Below are 20,027 nucleotides of genomic sequence, written 5' to 3'. Positions count from 1 at the left end.
CTTAGTTCCTTCCTTCCTTCCTTCCTTCCTTCCTTCCTTCCTTCCTTTGCTCATCTGTGCAGGATTTCTATATATTTTTCCTACAATTCCAAGATGTCTCTAATGGGAACACTTTATGATTATCTAGTAAGTCAGATTATCATATAATTAAAGGAAGTGGATACAATTTGTAACCTACCATATAGTAATTAATATAGAGAAATACATATCTACTGTTAACATTAGAACTTAATGTACATATAATCAAGCCATATAGGTCTTATTCTATTATTACACTTTATATTATGCAGCTTCCTTTTCCAAACTATTAAAAAGACTGTATAACTGCCTCAATGAGATGTTCACATTGACCTCAAATAACATTTTACTTTTTTTTTCAAAGATAGCTTCCTACAAGTGGAGATTATGTTAATTATGAATTACTGTAAAAATCAGTGATCACTACAATACTGCCATTTCCCTTTCACAAGGTTGGAGCAGAAAAAAAAGTTTGTGTGGACAGCCATGGATATGAATGGGCTACAGAATGAAGAACTTAATATCAACAATTAATCATTATAACTTTTTACTATTCCTTCTGGCAAATATCTGACAGACATGATTTCTATAAAATAGATACAGAATCAATCCTTGATTACTAACGGAGAGAAGAGTAGAGTTCAAAAAAGATGAAACATAACCTTAAATAATATATTTTCAACACAAGGCACAAAATGGACTTTAATATAAACTTAATAGATTTAAATCATATTCAGTATTTAGGAATATGTTTACCGTTCTGCAGTTATAAATAACAAAATAATACAAGTTTGACAAGTAATCACATGAATTTCTTCACAAAGAATCACATGAACTTTTATTATTCCTGTGGGTCTCTTAGCTAAGAACACCTCTCTGATATTTCACTAGGATTCAGGGAAGGCAGAAACCAAGACCCTCTTGCAGGTTATCATTTCTTCTTCCTTTCCTCACTTAATTAATTCCACCCTTAAATATTTGGCTCTAGTTTGTTTTAGCAGCCATGCTTTCTCCTGTCTCTGGTTTATATTGCATATCAGAGGTATCTTTGGTGTAGAGAGGACCTACTGCAGAGATCTCTCATTGGACTGCAAGGGAGTGGGTCATACCCAAAGTGCAATACACACAATGCACTGTTACAATGTGCTATCTACTGATAACTGTGTATTTCCAAACAACAAAAACAGCACAACATATTTTCACTACTTTAAATTTTCTAAATGTTTTTTCTCAAATGGGCAATTATTTTTTATTCTGATGAATCTGAAAAAACTAGTTGATCCATTCTGGATATATGAAATTTGGCAGTTATCACTTGATACATTAATCTTCACTGCACAAAACACCTTTTCTTTTGTATATAGAAGATATAATCTTATCAATATTATTTGCATATGCCTTAAAAATCTACTGTTCCAACTGAATTAATGCATTAAAGTAGGTTAATTTTTGTTAATTATTAAAAAGTAAATAGCAAGGAAAAAGAAAATTTCATGAACTAAACAGGCAGAATGTCCATCAGCATTGAGTGTCTTAATATTTATACCTTGTTTTTGTAAAAATAAAAAAAAATCTTTCTGAAAATACATGCCCAAATGAGAAAGACAACTCTAAATAAGTGAGGGAAGACACACTGAAATTTTATCCCATGAAAGTTAATCACTCGAAATACCATACCCTAAACTTCTAAGTTAAACCGGTGAACAGCACCCTTTTCAAATATTCAAGATACAGAACTAAAAACTTTATACATCTGAACAAAACATTCATTGGAACACTTGTTCCCAGGATTATAACTGTAAATTTTTAAAATCCAAGTGACTGCTTGACAGCCACTGAGGAAGACCCTAACTATCCCTTATGCATCTCTCCACTGAGCAACCACCTCCAAATATATCATATTTAACCAGCTTCTAATCACAGAATTTGCCTCCCCACCCTATCCTCCCAAACCCACTCTTTTCAGAGGATCTAAAGTGAATAACACAGTAGGAAAGTACGAATGGCCCTGAATCATCCAAACCTAGTAGTTGACATTTCTAGAGTTTCCATCCTCACTGTCTTTCTTGATGTGTAGTTTCTCAATTCTTCCTCTGATTTTAGGTACTACACAGAATTTTCTCCCTCTGCCAAAAAATTCCAGAGAGACACCTCTTTTGGTGCTCAACTTGGGCAAATTTGGTCTCTGTGGCTCAAAACCAACAACAACTGATGTAGGAAAATGTCTCCCCATGGTGGTAGAACATTTTCAGAACCTGAATATAACTACTGATGAAGAGGAATGGAAACGGTTTGCTGACATTATTATAAGTAAATGATCAGATATATTTAGCCCTTTTCTGCATCAGAAGATATAAAAATCAAATTTATCACAGAGATACCATGCCTGGTTGTATAGGTTGTGCACTGCTTAATTCTCGGGGTACATTTACATACACAACAATGTAAAAAGTTCCCTCCACTGTTGAGTAGTGCACAACCTAAACAATTGGATGTGGTTGGATTCATTAGGTGCCTCTTATATGCCAAGCAGTGGATAAAAGGGAAGAATATAAAGATAAGTGAAAAAGGCTTCTACCCTGAAGACAAAGAAGAGGGTGACACACAGTCATTTCTGTAATGTGATAAGGGCCCCACAATCAGTGAGTTAGAGGCCTGGGGAATTGTATTAAATAATGAATAGTTCTATTTTGCAATTCCCTTTGCCAGAAAACAAATGGAGAAAGAAACACCCACAACAGATACTGAATAATATGGTAATGCAGAAAATTAAAGAATCACATAAAAATCACAATCTTCACCGTAGGGCCAAGAATCACTGAGTGTAAAGTATATTCAGATGTAGATGGAAAGGGATTTTTTTTTCTTTTTCTAAACATACAATACATCATATCATAATGCGTGAGGCTGCAACATAACTATTTGATTTACATAGTGTGAAACAAGGGACTTCATCTGTAACTAAACAACATGATAAAACTATGACAAATGCACTGCTTATTTTCAAGGGCACTTAGAGTCCTTGACACAGCCAATTTCTACTCAACAAACGAATGAATAAAGCAAATTATTTCAAAAAAAAATGCAAGGTCTTTTCTCCAAAAGCACTGGAAGTACCCCTCAGTACTACTGAAGAATAAATTGTGAGCAGCATTTTAAAAAACTCTGATCAGATTGTAATTCTTAATCTTCAATTCTTCCATTGTCAACCTCTTTCAAGAGGGCCCAAATAATGTATTCTTAACTTCATAATAATCAAAGTTTTGAGGGGCGGGTGATGGGGGATAGTGATTTGTTTGCTGCCTAGACCTGTGATCATGCAGATTGAAATTCTCTCATCCTTGGCTCGTGTGGGCTCAGCGCGCCTGAAGACTGCATCACAGAGTTTCATAATGTGAGTTTATGGAAATGATACTGTTAGAATCTGGCAACTGGGAAGGCCAATAAATTCTGTTCAAGTTCTGATTTATATTGAAAAAAAATGAATTGTAGCCTTTAATTTCCAAGAATGAAGATGCATCTGAGAATAAGTCTCACTGTGCAGTTTTATAGTGCCCTGGGATATACCTATAAATGATTCATTCAGAAATTATTCTATGAGTTGTATCAAATTAATATATTTCTACCATTTGTATATCTTATTAAATTTTCTATCTTACTTGCCAATGGCATTAGTTTAAAACTAACTTTCAGAAGTACTGCATGCACATAAACCAAAAACATTTCAGTACATATGAGAAGCAAAGCATCATTAACAAAATTAAACTCTAAATTTAAGAGTATTTTCAAAAGAAACTTATGTCTTCTTCACGATTTCAAGGAGAAAGGTGATAGTTACACTAAGAAATCATAGAGTTGACAGCTGAGAGGACATGTTTTGTTTCTGTTACTATGAGCCCATAAGCACTGGGTCAGCTTTAAAATATTTACTTCATTGTATCACACGGAACAATTTAATAAATTTATTATGGCAGATAGGTTTGGATTTATGAAAACATTATTTGTTTTACTTGAAACCCAAATTAACAGCTATCTAAAATTCTTTCCTAATGTGCTCACATAACATAACAACGTTTAATAATTATCTAAGATAAGAATATATTAGAAACTAGTCATTCTGAGGCTAGCTTGTCTCATGTGGACAAGATCATGGAATCCATGGAGGTTTAAATTTTTATTTTATCTTTCATAACTTCCTTACAAAGCTAAAGATTTGATCACCTTTATGTTTACTAACTAAAAAGGGATTCTTCTACTTTAATTACTCAAACCTTTAATTTAGACTTTACTGATCAAATGGTGCTAGGCCACTTAGAATAGACATAACACATTCCCTCTGGTGGGGTGATTTTCATTGTTACGGCACTGATATGGAATGATATGGAGAAACAGGGATCCTTCAAATAAGCCTGATTCCCAGGAGGAAATAAAAGGAGAATTATTAGTCAGCAGGTACCAGTATTTTATGTGTGTATATCCTTTGATAGTTTTTTCCTATTTTCAACCAAAAATTTTTCTATTTTCTATTTTATTTCTATTTATTCCCATGTGATCCAAAAATCAAAAGCAATCTATTAGGTCTTATTCTAAGTCCTAGCTATCAGAGTACAAAAAATTGAAATCAACATTTCTACTAAGGATTGAAGAGGTGTACAAAGATTTTTTTTCCATAAAACATGAAATGACAGCAAAACCATAGCAAAGTTTACCCCTCAGCAAAGGCTTCTGCATTGGGTTTTGAACAGAAATCCTGTTTAGACAATGAAACGTTGATTTTTTTTTCATTTTTTTACTTTTTAATTTTATTATGTTATGTTAATGACCATACATTACATCATTAGTTTTTGATGTAGTGATCCATGATTCATTGTTTGCATATAACACCCAGTGCTCCGTATTGAATGGAGCACTGGGTGTTATATGAAATGCTGATTTTCTATCCATAACTAAAAGACCCCTTAGAAATAACCATGTCAGGATGCATTAGCCACAAATGAGTTTTATATACTTGTCACCTGATGAGATCTGTCTTCCTTCTCATGGTTGTTAGGTGTTCAAAATAATGCTTCTGAGACTGAAGAGGATGATACTCATAATTTGATTACTAATTCATATATTTTTCTCATTAAAATGTGTATTTCTTATAGAAATTTGAGAAATACAAGAATAAAGTTAAAATTTTAGCTTATAATCCCACTATCTGGGAATACTTATAGTTAACATTTTAAAGTTTATTTCTCCAGTTTTATTTCCTATGCATTTGTATAATTAAATACACTGTATATAACTAAATACATGTAAAATATATATAATATTAGGATCATACCCTCTACACGCAAGTCTTGCCCCACCAATACTGTGATGTTAATTTCATTCCTCATTTCTAATGCCACTTTTCTCTTCAAAGTCCTGAAAAAAGAAACTGTTGTGTCCACTATTTTTTTTAATATGTTATAAAGGTTTAAAAGCCACACTCTTAACTAACCCTTCTTACCTCCCTTGTTGCTAGTTTTCCCTAGCAATATAAGACAAAATAAAATGTTCTAGAGAATACCTAACAGTAGTAATAGATGATTCTTAAATGTGTTAAGATAATGTGGGATGAAATTATAATTTTTTCTAAATTTTTTTGAGCGTACTTGACACACAATGTTACAAAATTATCATTTTATAAAAAAGGAAAGTGAATTTTAACCATGGGCTGACAAAACTACAAATATAAAAACATTTATAATATAATAATACAACAAATGTTTTTTCTGATAGTAGGTCTTCCACGTGAGTACGAGTCTACACAGGATCTTACGCAATTATTTGTTTGGAGTAAAATTATTGAACATTCACTGTTTGGTAGATATTATACAAGATGTCTTATATTTTTGACCCGGTACTACTATCCTCATTTTGTTGATAATGACAAGACTCAGAGAGCTCATTTAATCAATTCAAGATCACCAGCTAATATTTGGACAAACACAGGTCATTTCTATTTGATCATCTTTCTTACTGAGTTTTAAACTTTTTTCTGCTTATATACTATATATGTGTATACACATACATACAAATATACATTTCCAATAAAAATGCTTTGGTAGACAGAAGTATTGCCATTATTTTCTCCAATCCAGGGCTTGTCTTTTCATTTTCATATCAATGTCTTTTGGACATAAGATGGTTTAAATTTTGAAGAAGTCCAAATGATTATTTTTAAGAATTTTTGATTAGTGCTTTTCTTGTATACTATCCAAGAAATTATTATCCTCCCTATAGTCATGTAGATATTCTCCGTTTTTCTTTCTTTTTTTTTTTACTAAGAGTTTGATAGCTGTAGCTTTCATGTAGCTTTCTACGCTCTGTTATGAATTAACATCACACAAATTGTAAAGCAGGGTTGAAATTCATTTTTTTTCACATGGTTACCCAGATGTTGGAAAGCCATCTCATTGATAGACTATCTTCCCATCACTCAATTATATTGGTGGGTTTCTTGAGAGTCAATTGACCATCTATGTATGGTTATATTTCCAGATTTTTTTTTAAAGATTTTATTTATTTGACACACAGAGAGAGACATAGCAAGAGAGGGAACACAAGCAGGGGGAGTGGAACAGGGAGAAGCAGGCCTCCCTTGGAGCAGGGAGCTCGATGTGGGGCTTGATCCCAGGACCCTGGGACCATGACCTGAGCCAAAGGCAGACGCTTCATGACTGAGCCACCCAGGCGCCCCTATATTTCCAGATTCTTTATTCCACTTCACTCATTTTTACCCAGTTTCTGCCCAAACGCCATTGTTTTGATAACCAAAGCTTTATAATAAGTTTTGAAATCAGATAATGTAAGCCCACTCAGTTTATTCTTCTTTTACAAAATTGTTTTGACTCTTCTATATCTTTTCTTTTTCCAAATACATGTTGGAATCAGCTTGCCAATTTCTACAAAAAAAAAAAAAAGCTGGCACAAACCTTCATTGAGATTATAGTGACTCTCAGTCAATGTGAGGAAGATGGATATCTTGATAATATTTTGTCTTCCAATAAATAAAAAAACCTTTATTTAGATCTTTAATTTCTCTCAGCAGTGCTATGGAGGTATCATTTTAGAGGTTTTACACATTTTTTATTTTTCTTATATCTTTTATGGTTTTGGAGGTTACCATAAAATTTTTCCAACTGTTCATTTCTACTATATATAAATGAAATTGTTTTTACAAATTGACCTTATATTTTGTGGCCTTGAAAAATCCAGTTATAACTTCTGGCAATTTTGCTGCTTTATTTCTTAAAATTTTCTTTGTACTGAGTATATCATCTGTGAAGAGAAATGCTTTTTATTTTTTCTTCCCAATACATATACCTTTCTTTTTCTTTTTCCCACCTTATTATATTGGCTCTGATCTTCAGTACAAAGCTGAATAGATCCTTGCCTTGCCTCCAATCCTAATGGGAAAACATTTGTTTTTCACCATTAAGCGTGATGTTAGCTGTAGATTTTTTCGTATATACATATGTAGATACTCTTTCATAGATTAAGAAAGCACGTTTAAGAATTCATTGAGAGGGGCACCTGTGTGGCTCAGTCAGTTAAGCATCTGACTCTTGATTTCAGCTCAGGTCATGATCTCAGCGTCCTGATTTTGAGCCCTGCATCAAGCTCAATGTTCAGCAGGGAGTCAGGCCTGCATCAACCTCCATGCTCAGAGGTTCTTTCTCTCCCTCTTCCCTTCCTTCCACACTCTCTCTCTCTTTCAAATAAATAAATCTTTTTAAAAAGTTCATTGAGAATTTTTGTTGCTAGGGTTTCCCTCCACCCCATACATTAGAGATACCATTTTTATTGTCGTTTGGATTCATTTTTTTCTGATAGGAAGTCAGTTATCGATCTTAACATTGTTTCCTCTGTGTAACATATCTCTTTCTCTGGCCAATTTAAAACTTATTTTCGGTATCTTTGGTTTTCACTCATTTACCTAAGATACACCTAGGTTATGTTATAACCATATAAGGGCTATGTTTTTTTTTCCCATCAATTTGGGAAACAATATTGCCATTACATCTTCAAATAATTTTACTTACCCATTCTCATTCTCTTCTGTTGAGATTCCAATTACAATACTTTGATCAGTAAATGCAACATCTGAACTATCTCAGGGTCAGTTTTTATTGACTACTTTTCCTTGGCCATGGGTCACATTTTCATGTTTCTTTGCTTGGCTAATTTTTATTATGTTTGAGACATTGTAGATGATAATGTTATAGAGAGATTCAGGATTCTGTTATCTTCCTCTGAAGAGGGCTGACTCTTGTTTCAGAAGGCAGTTCAATTACTGGCAGGTCACTCTGAACTTAGCAAGGTTTGAGTTTATTCCTTGGTAGGGAGGATCTATCTAAAGCTCAAGATAATTCCCAAGCTTTTGTAAATTGGCGGCACTCAACCTCCAAATTCTATCTTCCCTATTTATCTTAAAGGTGTTTGTTTTCACGCTTTGTTAGGGTAGGTCAGAGTAGACATTTCTCCAGATCAAGGTCCCTACTATGAAGGCTCGGCCTTCCTGTTTTCTCAGCTAAGTACCAGGAGTGATGACAAGGTATTGATAAATTTGCTCCACTCTTGTAGCCTGAATCTACTCAATTCCCAGCATCTTTTAAAAATCTAACCTCCATAGCTATAGCACTCTGATGCTTTTGGAAAGTTTCTATGTATATATATTCAGACCAGCCTTGCAAAGGACTCACAGATGGTCTACACATGGACTTCTTGGCACCATTCCTTGCATGGGACCCTCATCTGTGGCACCCTCAGCAGGACTGCTGTGCTTTACCTAGATTCCAGCTTGCTGCACCAAAGAATTGTCCCAGCAAGAAGCTGGGTTGACTGTGGGGCTCACTTAATAAATTTTCCTTCTTTCAGAGATTGCAGTATTGCACTGCTCATGCTCCAATGACTAAAGCTTTTGCCTCATGAATATTCTTCCGTTTTATCATTGTTTATTGTATAAGTCCAGTAGCAGGTCCACCTACATAGCCGGAAGTGGAAGTCCAAGTGTGTTCTTGCAATATATTTTTTCACCTTTATGAATAATTTATAACTAGAATAGTTTTTATATAATTCAGTAACAGGAAGCTATCATGAAGTCAATAGACCCAATACAGAAAATCATGGTTAGACGTTACTATGTATTCTGTGATGTGAAATGTCAATACTATTGATACTAAAATTAAATTGCCAGAGAATAATGAATTACTAGTCGTTTTTAATAACTCTAAGCAAGAAATTTATTATTACTAACATAGAGTGCTCTTATAGAGTATATTGTTACTCATTATTTCACCTTTTTATATTTACCCTTAATGTTGCATTACAAATATGTGTTAGTAGTAGGGACATTCACAATGCAAACAAAAATTAATTAGCTAGAGATTTAATTGAAACTTTTTTCTCAGATGGTAACGTTAAGTTTATCAGTTGCTGAGTTTAACATATTGGGTGCTTTATCCATATGGTGATGACTGTTGAAGTTCCACCAAAGTTCGCTTATCATCATCAACGGCTATGTCTTCATATCAGAAATTGAGGGTAAAAATCTTTTTTGAATAAACTAGCCAAAAGTTTTGTCAATATGCCATCCAAAATGTGCCTGTTCAGAAATCAGTTATTATAAATTGAGGGAGATGACAAAAATCATTATGCCAAAAGTTTTTTGGAACACAAAACCTGGAATAAAAGCATTCTCTGAAGAAATTAATCCAATTAACAGCACAGCCATCAAATTAGGAATGTCATTTAATTGGCTTTGGAAAATTTACCTTGTTATAAGTATAGCTGCATCCACTGAAGTCATGTCCTCTCCCCAGCTTGTTGACATCTCTAAATGTATATCATTCTTTTTGCCAAATTCTTCATGCTGCCACTTACAAAAACTCTCTAGCATTTTCTCTCCATGGTGCCCAATATATAGATCTGCCTGCAAAAGAAGATACTTCACTTTAAGGCAAGTTATTCTCAGATATGCAAAAAACTAAAAATTGAGGAGACATCATGAATTACTAAAGCAGACTGCTGACCATAACAACATTAATTAGAACCTGGAAGACATTCAGAATTAATTTAGCCTGAGCTAAAAATCTTGAAACTTTGTGAGGGTACAATAAGTACAAAATCTGTTCCATACTATTCTGAAAAAGAAGAGCAGTGTATTAAGAATGTGGAACTTTGAGACTTAAATGACTTAATTATTTCTACAATTTAGAAACAAATGTTTTCCAAAGATCTAGTTAAGCAGCATACTAAAACAGTACCACAGAATATTCTCTGTCTAAAATGAATTACAGATAAGAAAATGTTTCAAAAGCACATGTTTAAATAAGAAAATAAAACTGTCATTAAAAATCACTTTTAAAAATTACATCTTGGAAAGTTAAGGTTTGTTGTCAGGAACCTTGGAAACTAAGAACATTCCATTTTTAGAATAAAACTGAGGTATTAACCAAATCTAAAGGCCAGTTTCATGTATAGTTTAAGGGACTTAGTGGATATTTCTGGATTTTCAAGTCAATAAAAAACATACTCCTCACATTCACTTTACTTAAAAGTACCTGAACACAACTTCTCACCCACTTAATTGAATAAAAAACTCAAGACTTTCTTACTGGAGTTTCATGGAGCAGAATAAGCTTTATCACACGAAGATTGACCTGCACACCAAGACTCTTGTGTTGGAAAAGGTTAAAAACCTAAAAACAAATAAAAATAAAAATCCTAAAATAAAACTGAAAATCATATTTATTTTTCTTAAGGCCCAGACATGGGAGAAGTCTCAATTTAGTTGAGATATATATATAAATATTAAATATATATATTAATATATATATTTTAAAAACATTTAAGTAACTTTCAAATTAGCTAAATAGGCAAGAATAACTTAGGTATTCATTTTAAATACCAAGAAATTTAGACCTAGCTTCTGAGATACTCATCACAGCCTTGACTGTCTAGGCATTTCAGTGGGATACCGTGGGAAGGTTGGCCTTTCACAATACTGAAGACAAGCATTTTAGTAACTAAACCCTAGAATTTTTCTTAAGACCACAAAATGCCAGTGTCCTCCTTTGTTCTGAGAAACAGTCCTGAAAACTGAGCTTGCATTATGCCACTTCCCGATTCATTCCTTGGAGTATTTTTTTTCTCTCCCCAAGCTAGCTGCCAAAAAGGAAAAGGGTTTTCAAAGCTCTTCCCTTCAATGCTACCCAGGAAGACAAGCTTGCAGGCCACTGTTGATTAATGGTATCAGATCCTCATTATAACTGTTTTTCCCAAAGCATGGTGTGTACAGTAATGCTGGAAAGCAAGGTGAATTTTTATATGGTACCTTGATTTTTTGTAAAATATGGTATTGGTATTGGTATTTATCTAATTTGTAATAGAATGTAAAACCAAACCTCTACTTTCAGATCTAGAACTATGTAGAAGAAACTAAATTTGGTAGGCTTATGTTAGTCAACCCAGTAAAAGAATGCTGGTGGAGCGCTCTGGGGGTAGCTGAACATAGAAATGACAGAAGTGTCATTTCATGTTCACTGCTCAAGTGAGCCAAATAGTAAAAATGAGCAAAAACAGTAAAAATGGAATTTTGTGAAACATCATATATTTACCCTTGAATCAGGGGTTCCTACGCTGCCTTATATGGTAACTGGACATTTGCCTTTGGCTTTTATTTATGTTCATTCTCTCCTAAGAACCACTCTTCACTCCAGCCTTCTAATTCTGCCTTGCAGGAGGTTTAACCAGCAGGGTATGCAATTAAGTCAAAGGATTCATTTGGTGGTAAACATCTGTAAGATGCTAGGTACAAACTAGATTTTTGCAGTCCAGAGATTTTTAACTGAACTTAGCCACATGTGATCCAGCTGCTTAAAAACTGAGCTATCTGCTATTAGGCCTTACTCACAAACTAGGATTATATCTGACATCAAATTTTACATACCTATGTAAGAGCTCAGTGGATTACCAACCTCCACTTTTGTGCCACCTCATAATGTATAATACTTGGGTGGGGACACACATACAAAGAAGTATAACATTTCTAATTTCAGCAAATGGCCTTTTATAAGAGAATGAAAAGAAGGGCATTAAAAAAAAGGGAGAAAAGAATAACAGAGTTTTGCCACATCAAAATCAACAATAAGAATGGTTTCTTTTACTAGAAGATATGATTATTTTGATATCTCTTTTGAGATGGAGCAATTTGGCATACCCAAAACATTTTTTTTACTGATGTCAATAAAAGAAAGGAATAGTAATGAGTTAATTTTTAAAGAATGTCATTATACTCACACATTTCTTCCTTAGAGTTTTCTTGAAAAAATTCCAAGCGCACTTTAAAGTTTGCCTACCATATTTAAGATGGTTAGAATGAATCTCCTGGCGGCATCTGCTCCATGATAGGAAATCATTGCTGGGTCTGCAACCACTATAGTCTCTATGTTGTATTCTTGAGGTAATTTGTATGAATATCGTTTCCCTCTTCCACTTTCTGTTTTTTTTTTAGATCTAGGTCTTCCTTTATCTGCAACAGAGAAATGGATTTGTGACTCCATATTAACAAAGCGAATAAAAAATTTCCATTTCTTCAATAATTCTAAGAAATGTTAATTTAATACCAAAATATGCTGCTGATGATACAATGGTGAGCAAAAAACAAGTAAGTTCCCTGCACACATGGAATCTATAAGGACATCTGGCTTTGGAGCATGACTTTGGATCAAACAGACCAGACTTCTACCATTTATTAGCCCTGCCACTTGGGAAACTAATGTCACTCATTTAGCCCTGGTTTCCTCATCTGTAAAGTGAAAAACAACGACATCTACTTTCTAGTGTTGTTGATGTCTTATAATAAGATTGCATTACTCAAATTTCTAGCACAGAGTAAATAAAATAAAATAACCCAATAAAAATAAATCACAATTTTCTTTTTGAAACCAGTGACAAAATAAAGGTCTACTTGCAGAAATTGCTTTAAGTGATTGCCTCACACATCCTCAATTCAGGCAGAGGCCCTTAATTACTAAAACATTATGCATGGGTTACAAAAGACTTGGTTCTGTCTTCCATCAGGGATCCCACAGTAGAAGTTCCTTAGGGAAATAAAGATTCTTCAAACAGAGCCAACTAAAAGCAGTAACCACAAATAAACATATTTATACATTTAAGTACATAAAATGTAAAATTTGTTTATTAAAACATGCCACTATCAGAATGAAAAGCATGCCACCAAGTGGGAGAAGATAGTTACAATACGTTTCCATAGTAAATTAAAAGCTATTCTAAATAAGTAACAGATAACCCAACTGAAAAATTGGCAAAAGACTTGAACAGCCATTTCTCACACAGAAGAAAAGACATCCAAATGGCTAATTAGCATATGAGAAGGTGCTCAGTCTCATTAGTCTTCAGGGAAATGCAAATTAAAACCACAATTAATTAAAATACCTAAAATCCCCAGAATGGCTAAAATAAAGAGATGATTATATTAAGTGTTGACAAGAATGCTGGGACAAATGGAAGTTCTATACACATACAGGCTGGGAGTTTAAATTAGGATAAACACTTTGAAAAACTGGCTAGCAGTAACCACTAAAGTTGAACACTTGCATACCCAATGATCAATGATCTAAAATATGTACTCATCAGAAATGCATGAAAATCACATGTACAAATTATTCACAGTAGTACTATTCTTAATAGTTCAAAAAATCCATCAATAGTATAATGGATGAAAAAAACTTGGCCTATTAATACAATGGAATGTTCTAGAGCGAGGAAAATGAACCAACAACTGCAATGTGCAAGAACATGGATGAACCTCACAAATATAATGCTGAGCAAAAAAGCCACTTACAGAAGAGTAGGTAGTATATGCCTCCATTTATAGAAACAAAAACTGGGAAGATGTGATATTACAAGCAGGATAATAAATATCTCAGGGGAAGAGATATTAGTGCTTAGGAAAGGGCATTAGGGGGACATCTGTGGCGCTAGTATTTTCTATATTGTGATCTGAGTGTTAACTACATGGGAAAATTTGGGGATATTTTCCTTTTCCTTTTCGGAAAATTTAGCAGTTGGACACATCATTTGTGCAACTTCCTGTATGCATGTGATACTTCAATAATGAATTTATTATTTTAACAGCTTTATTGAGATATGATGTACATGACAACACATGGAACCATTGAAGTGTATAATTCAATCAGTCTTAATTAATTTCTACACTTGGGCAACCATCTCCACAATGCATTGTTAAATCATTGATTACCTGTTCTGCTCCTTGCCATTTACCAAAATTCTGTTGATGCTCCTAAACTGCTACCACCTCCTTTCCCAAACTTGTACTTGGGAGCTGACATCTTGATTATATTCTTTACTATAATTTTAATGGAATCCCTAGAAGTAAACATGGGTGTTTAGTAGAGTCCCATGGAGATAAACATGTATATTCAATTGGTCATGTTTTCCTGGGTGTCTCTAACTTTGTCTTGAATTTCAAACTATGTATTCTCACAGTTCTAGCCCATGATGGTAGCTTCTGGTAAGTTGCTTTCCTTGAGTCCTGTTCCAGGTACTGTGGCCTTGACCTGTCAGTTCAATTCAAGGCTATTCCATTCTACTTTGCAGACTATCTATTCCACCTTTCTTGCCCTCCAACATCTTTTCATGGTGCCAGGATTAATTTATACCTTGAATTTTTGCATTACTGCTTCCCTTCTATTACTGACTTCTAGGGCCAACTGAATAATCTCTGAGATCTAACATGAACTATATCCCACTACCATTGCTGGAAACTCTACTGTTCTGAGATATCTTCGTAATATATACTTTCTCCTTTTCTTTCTAGCAGTGACCCAGACTGAAGTCTATTTAATGAACAAAGTTTTACCCGAATTACCAAAAAGAATTAGTTAACTAAATTAACAAAAGTGTTATAAACACAAATACAAAGGCTCCCTATTTAATAATTTTTTAAAAAGGCATTATGTCATGAAGCACAACAATGTTTAAGAACAAAAACAACAGAAGCCATCTGTAACAGGACCACAAGAGTTAAAAGTTCACTTTATGGATCCATATTTAGTAATTAAAACCAAAGACCTTGGTGAAAGACAACATAAGAAATTGGTTTTATCTGTATCTTGAGGTCTGTAACAATTAGGAATGACTTTTGTAATTTTTCTAATAATAATCTCAAACCTATTCACAGTTAGTATATTGTTGTATGCACTTGTAATATTTAGTAGGAGGCATTCCTGCAAGTAGATGAAAAGATTTGTCTTGGCAGGGTCAACACCAAATTAACCATCGGGGGGAAATATATATACAGCTCTCTTACAAGGACATGTCACTGACTTTCTACGTGAAAATCATGCAATGGTAGGAACAGAAAGGATGAAAAGATAGGCAAAATATTAGAAAGTAGATATCATCACAAGGAAAATTAATCAGACTTAGGGGAAGAAAAGGGAGGTTGTTAGAATTACTCTCCTTTGTTGCTGTTATTTGTTTTGGTTGGTGTGGGGGTAGGGGGTTGTTTAGTTTTTATTTTTGAGTGACTAGGTAGATAGATGGTGGAGGATATCAGCAGGGGAGTTTGGGAAGGAAGATGATGGGTTCAGCTTTAGACCGATTAAGTCTGAAGTGTCTGAGAGACAGCTGAGTACCAGTGACTAAACACCTGACAGAAAAGAGGTTAAAATGGGCATTGGAACTAATCAATGTATAAGTGAGGTTGAAGCCATGGATTTGGATTATATCACCCTTAGGAAACTGTGTGGTGCAAGAAATAGAAAAGGAGGAAGCCCAAGGAAATGCTTACATTTAGGGGCTGTACATATGGAAGAAGATATGCCCATGGAGGAGCCAGAGATGCAAGAAAAATAAGACAAGAAGAAACCAAGGGGAGAGTTATAAAATGAGGGGTTTTTGAACAGTAGAAAGAATGGTTAAGTAGACAAAATAAGAGAGAGAAAAAAGTTTGTTTCCTTTATCACCCCAGCTAGTGACAGCCGTGTTAGCTCCAATCTGCCAGGGTGCTACATTCTTATTTGCATGTTATATTTAAATAGACTACCTGGAACACCCTAGAACGTTTCTTAAGAATCTCAACTAAATGGTAGACTCCATCATACCAGTTAACCATTGTATATGAATCATGCATATTGAAGTAATCTTTTTATTAAGTTGCTCTCTTTGATGGCTTCATTGTCTAGTTGATACCACACACTTCCAGTTAGCGAAGAAATTTTAAAATGTGTAGTCACCAATGCTCAATGTGTGCTCTCCATAATGCCTGACATATAGTGACAGTAATCTCCACAACAGTTACGGATGGCATATGGAAACTATTTCTGGTTAAGTTAACTCTAAGAATAGAGGTTATCTCCATGTCCTCCTCAAATAGATCAGTGTTCTTCAGTTCTACAAATTTCCTTCTTGCAACAGTGAGTCCTAAACATATCCATAAGTTTTTACTAAAGTGTTATTTAATATATATTAATGTCACTTGCCTGCTTAAAACCTTTTTGCTCCCATATAAAGTCCTTACCATAGCACACACAATGAAGTCCCTTCAGCATCCAGTTCATGACCACCTTTCCAGAGTTGTATGTCATGTCCACACTGCAGCAATTTGGCTTCAGCTTCCCGCCATTGATGCTGTCTCCTCCCTTCATACTTTTGCACGCATTGCTCCTTTTGCCTAAAATATTCTTCCCTGCCTAACAGCATGCACTAAAAACTTCACACAAGTTTTTCACCTTCATACGTAATCTAATTTAATTCTGACAACAGCTCTGAGGTTCGGGTATCACTATCCCCATTCTGTATACTGTAGATGAAGCTTTTGAGAGAGAAAGTCGGTTTTCCAAAGTCGCACAGCTAGGAAGTGGTAGCATAAGTTTGTGAACACAGGCGGAGACTCCAAAGTCCAATATCAGAATCTGCACTCTCTGTTTCCCTTTTTCCCAGAGACATAAGTCTGTAATCAGGATAAGTTTTGCTTGATCTTTGCGGCTCAGTCCCCTGATAACAGTTTCTTGTGTACTGACTCTGTCAGAGTTCTTACCATACTACAGTATAATTACGCACTCACCAGTTTGTCTAGAATAATACATTGGTTGCCTCTTAAGAATAAGAGCTGTGCCATTTAGCTCTATATCCCTGTGAAGTGACTGGTCATGCTTGTGTTGCAAATAAAGAAGCTAAGGTGCGGGGCACTTGGGTGGCTCAGTCGTTAAGCGTCTGCCTTCAGCTCAGGTCATGATCCCAGTGTCCTGGGATCGAGTCCCGCATCGGGCTCTCTGCTCCGCAGGAAGCCTGCTTCTCCCTCTCCCACTCCTCCTGCTTGTGTTCCCCCTCTTGTTGTGTCTCTCTCTGTCAAATAAATAAATAAAATCTTTAAAAAAAAAAGAAGCTAAGGTGCGAAAGTGGAAAACAGTATGGAGGTTCCACAAAAAATTAAAAATAGAAATACCACCTCACTCAGTAATTACGCTGCTAGGTATTCACTCAAAGAAAATGAAAACTTGAAAAGATATACCTACCCCTATGGATACTGTAACATTATTTACAATAGCTAAGGTATGGAAGCAACCGAAGCGTCCGTGGAAAAATGCATGGATAAAGAAGATGTGATATATATCCAATGGACTATCACTCAGCTATAAAAAAGAATGAGATCTTGCATTGCATGACAGCATAGATGGACCTAGAGGGCATTACACTAAGGTAAGTAAGTCAGATAGAGAATGACAAATACTATATGATTTCACATATATGTGGAATCTACAAAAGAGAACAAAAAACAACCAACCAAAAAACAAACAAACAAACAAACAAACTCACAAACAGATTCATAAATACAGAGAATGACCTGGTGGTTGCCAGAGGAAAGGGGTGTGGGGTGATGGGTGTAATAGGAGAGGGGATTAAGAGGTACTAAATAAATAAATAAATAAATAAATAAATAAATAAATAAATAAAAAGAAAGTACAGTGTAAGGAATATAGTCAATAATACCGTAGTGACTTTGTATAGATGGTAACTACACTTACTGTGGTGAGCACTGAGCAAGGTACGGAGTGTCAAATCACTTGGAACTAATGTAACATTCTATGGCACTATACTAAAGTAAAATTTTTAAAAAGTTTAAGGGAACTGACAAAGAGTACCGAGCTGGAGTGAAACAAAAGCTACGCCTTGGATCTAGGGGGGCCTCTGGCTCTCAACCTCATGTGCCTTCTCTATATTATCTTTTATAGAGGAACACAGCAAGTCATCCTAAAGGATGAAGTTTCCTGTTCAGAAAAAATATTCATGAAGTCAATACATAGAAACATAATATACCTAAGCATTAAAATGATGAAGAAGAATAGTACAAGGACCAATGTGAATACAAGGAAACTTTTTGATTCCATGGCACAAAGGTAAATACTGCAACATTATCTGAAGTTGAATCAAATTTTTAATATGTTAATACATCAGCCTGAAGTAAAAGGGGAAGAGCTACAATTAGACATATTGGTATAAGTAAATCAATATTTTATTTCACATATTGTTAATTTTAAAGCCATTTTTTAAATTCTAGACCTAAATTTAAAAAGTATTGGAAAATAGGAAAACTGGGTGAATCATCCAACTGGCAGCTTAATACTCCTTGCATGCAAGTGCCTGACCCAAATAGGTCAACTAATTACCTAACGGTCATGCCTTAAAAAATAAACATAATAAGAAACTTTATGAGCAATGTTTGCCAAATATTAACTGTGTGTTTATGCTTCATAAACCTATTAAAATTAAGAATTTTCTAGAAACCTTTCTTCTGTGCACCATGGCACACAAAGCCTGCTTCGTGTCATCCTGTACATGAGTAATTAGAAGAGCTGGAACTTACTATGGTTTGAAAGTTGCACAGTGTAAATTTTTAGTATAATTCATATAAGACAATTTCCTTAAATGAACTAAATCAAAGTTGTTGCTTCTATCATTCCTCAACACAAGAGACTTTCTTTGGCTTGGTCATAATGCTATGACTTCTGTTCAGCAGTTTTATATCCTTGGTGCCTTTACTTCTTCAAAGAGAGAAGAGGGATGTGTCTCACTTAAATTGACTAAATCATGTACAGTGAATAGTGAGGCACAGAGATCCACTTAACCCCTTCTGAAGATGCCTCCCATACAGACTGATACCATGAGCTTTCACGGAAGAAAAGAGAAATCGCGGATTAACTTGAGATAAATATATTTAAACAGAAATATATTGTAATTCTTTCTGAATCTGAACACCCTAAGCAAGCGATGACACAGGAGCGACCTACGCCTGCTGCAAATGCTACTAATTGTCACAAGTCATAGACCTAAACTCGCCTCAAATACCATAACCAATTTTCGAATTGGTATCTTGGCCCTAACTCTACTAACACCTAATTTTAAATCTGCAAGTCAACTTTTTATGTCTTTACAACAAAAATTCTTGTATAAATTCATATTTCCTCAGATTCTAACTGGAAATGTTTCTCCTATCAGTGACCATTCACTGAGATGTCTGGATTAGATCTCTAAAATTTTTTCCTAGGGACACTTCTAATTATTTTCTGAGTGTTGGCTATGACTTTCAGGTCCTACTTACATAATAGAAATCATTCATTTTCCTTACCGTTCTTGCTAACACAGACATCTCTGCCAAAGGAAGTAAGAAAGTGCACAAAACAGTCAGGCCCATTTTATTTCTGTGCAGAACTGGCAGACAGAGACTAGGATTTGATGGTTGGAAATGTTTATGAGCTTCTGAAACATCCAGATTTAAGGTATTTTGATACTGAGAATAAAATTCAAAGAAATAAATCTTTACTCTTCTCCCTATTACACTGTTAATTTTAACCTCCAAGATGATTTTTACTTGGGTCAAATAAAAAGAAGAAGAAGAAGAAGAAGAAGAAGAAGAAGAAGAAGAAGAAGAA

At 34.6% G+C, this 20,027-nt stretch overlaps 1 protein-coding gene across 1 annotated transcript in view; it reads right to left on the bottom strand.

Moving 5' to 3' along the window:
* ADAMTS19 (ADAM metallopeptidase with thrombospondin type 1 motif 19) overlaps nt 1-20,027 on the bottom strand; it is a 252,836-nt gene that overhangs the window by 180,880 nt on the left and 51,929 nt on the right. Inside the window, exons 4-6 of the mRNA XM_025860822.2 lie at nt 12,408-12,580; nt 10,665-10,748; nt 9,822-9,979 (exon numbers count right to left, since the gene is read on the bottom strand). Coding sequence (XP_025716607.2) covers nt 9,822-9,979; nt 10,665-10,748; nt 12,408-12,580 — 415 coding nt within the window. The remainder of the gene's footprint in view (nt 1-9,821; nt 9,980-10,664; nt 10,749-12,407; nt 12,581-20,027) is intronic.

Source organism: Callorhinus ursinus, unplaced genomic scaffold (genome assembly GCF_003265705.2).
Source record: "Callorhinus ursinus isolate GAN/ISIS: 27379988/994484 unplaced genomic scaffold, GSC_fseal_2.0 scaffold30, whole genome shotgun sequence".
Lineage (NCBI taxonomy): Eukaryota > Metazoa > Chordata > Mammalia > Carnivora > Otariidae > Callorhinus > Callorhinus ursinus.
Note: the sequence above shows the minus strand (reverse complement) of the source record. Positions and strands in the feature narration are given on the sequence as shown.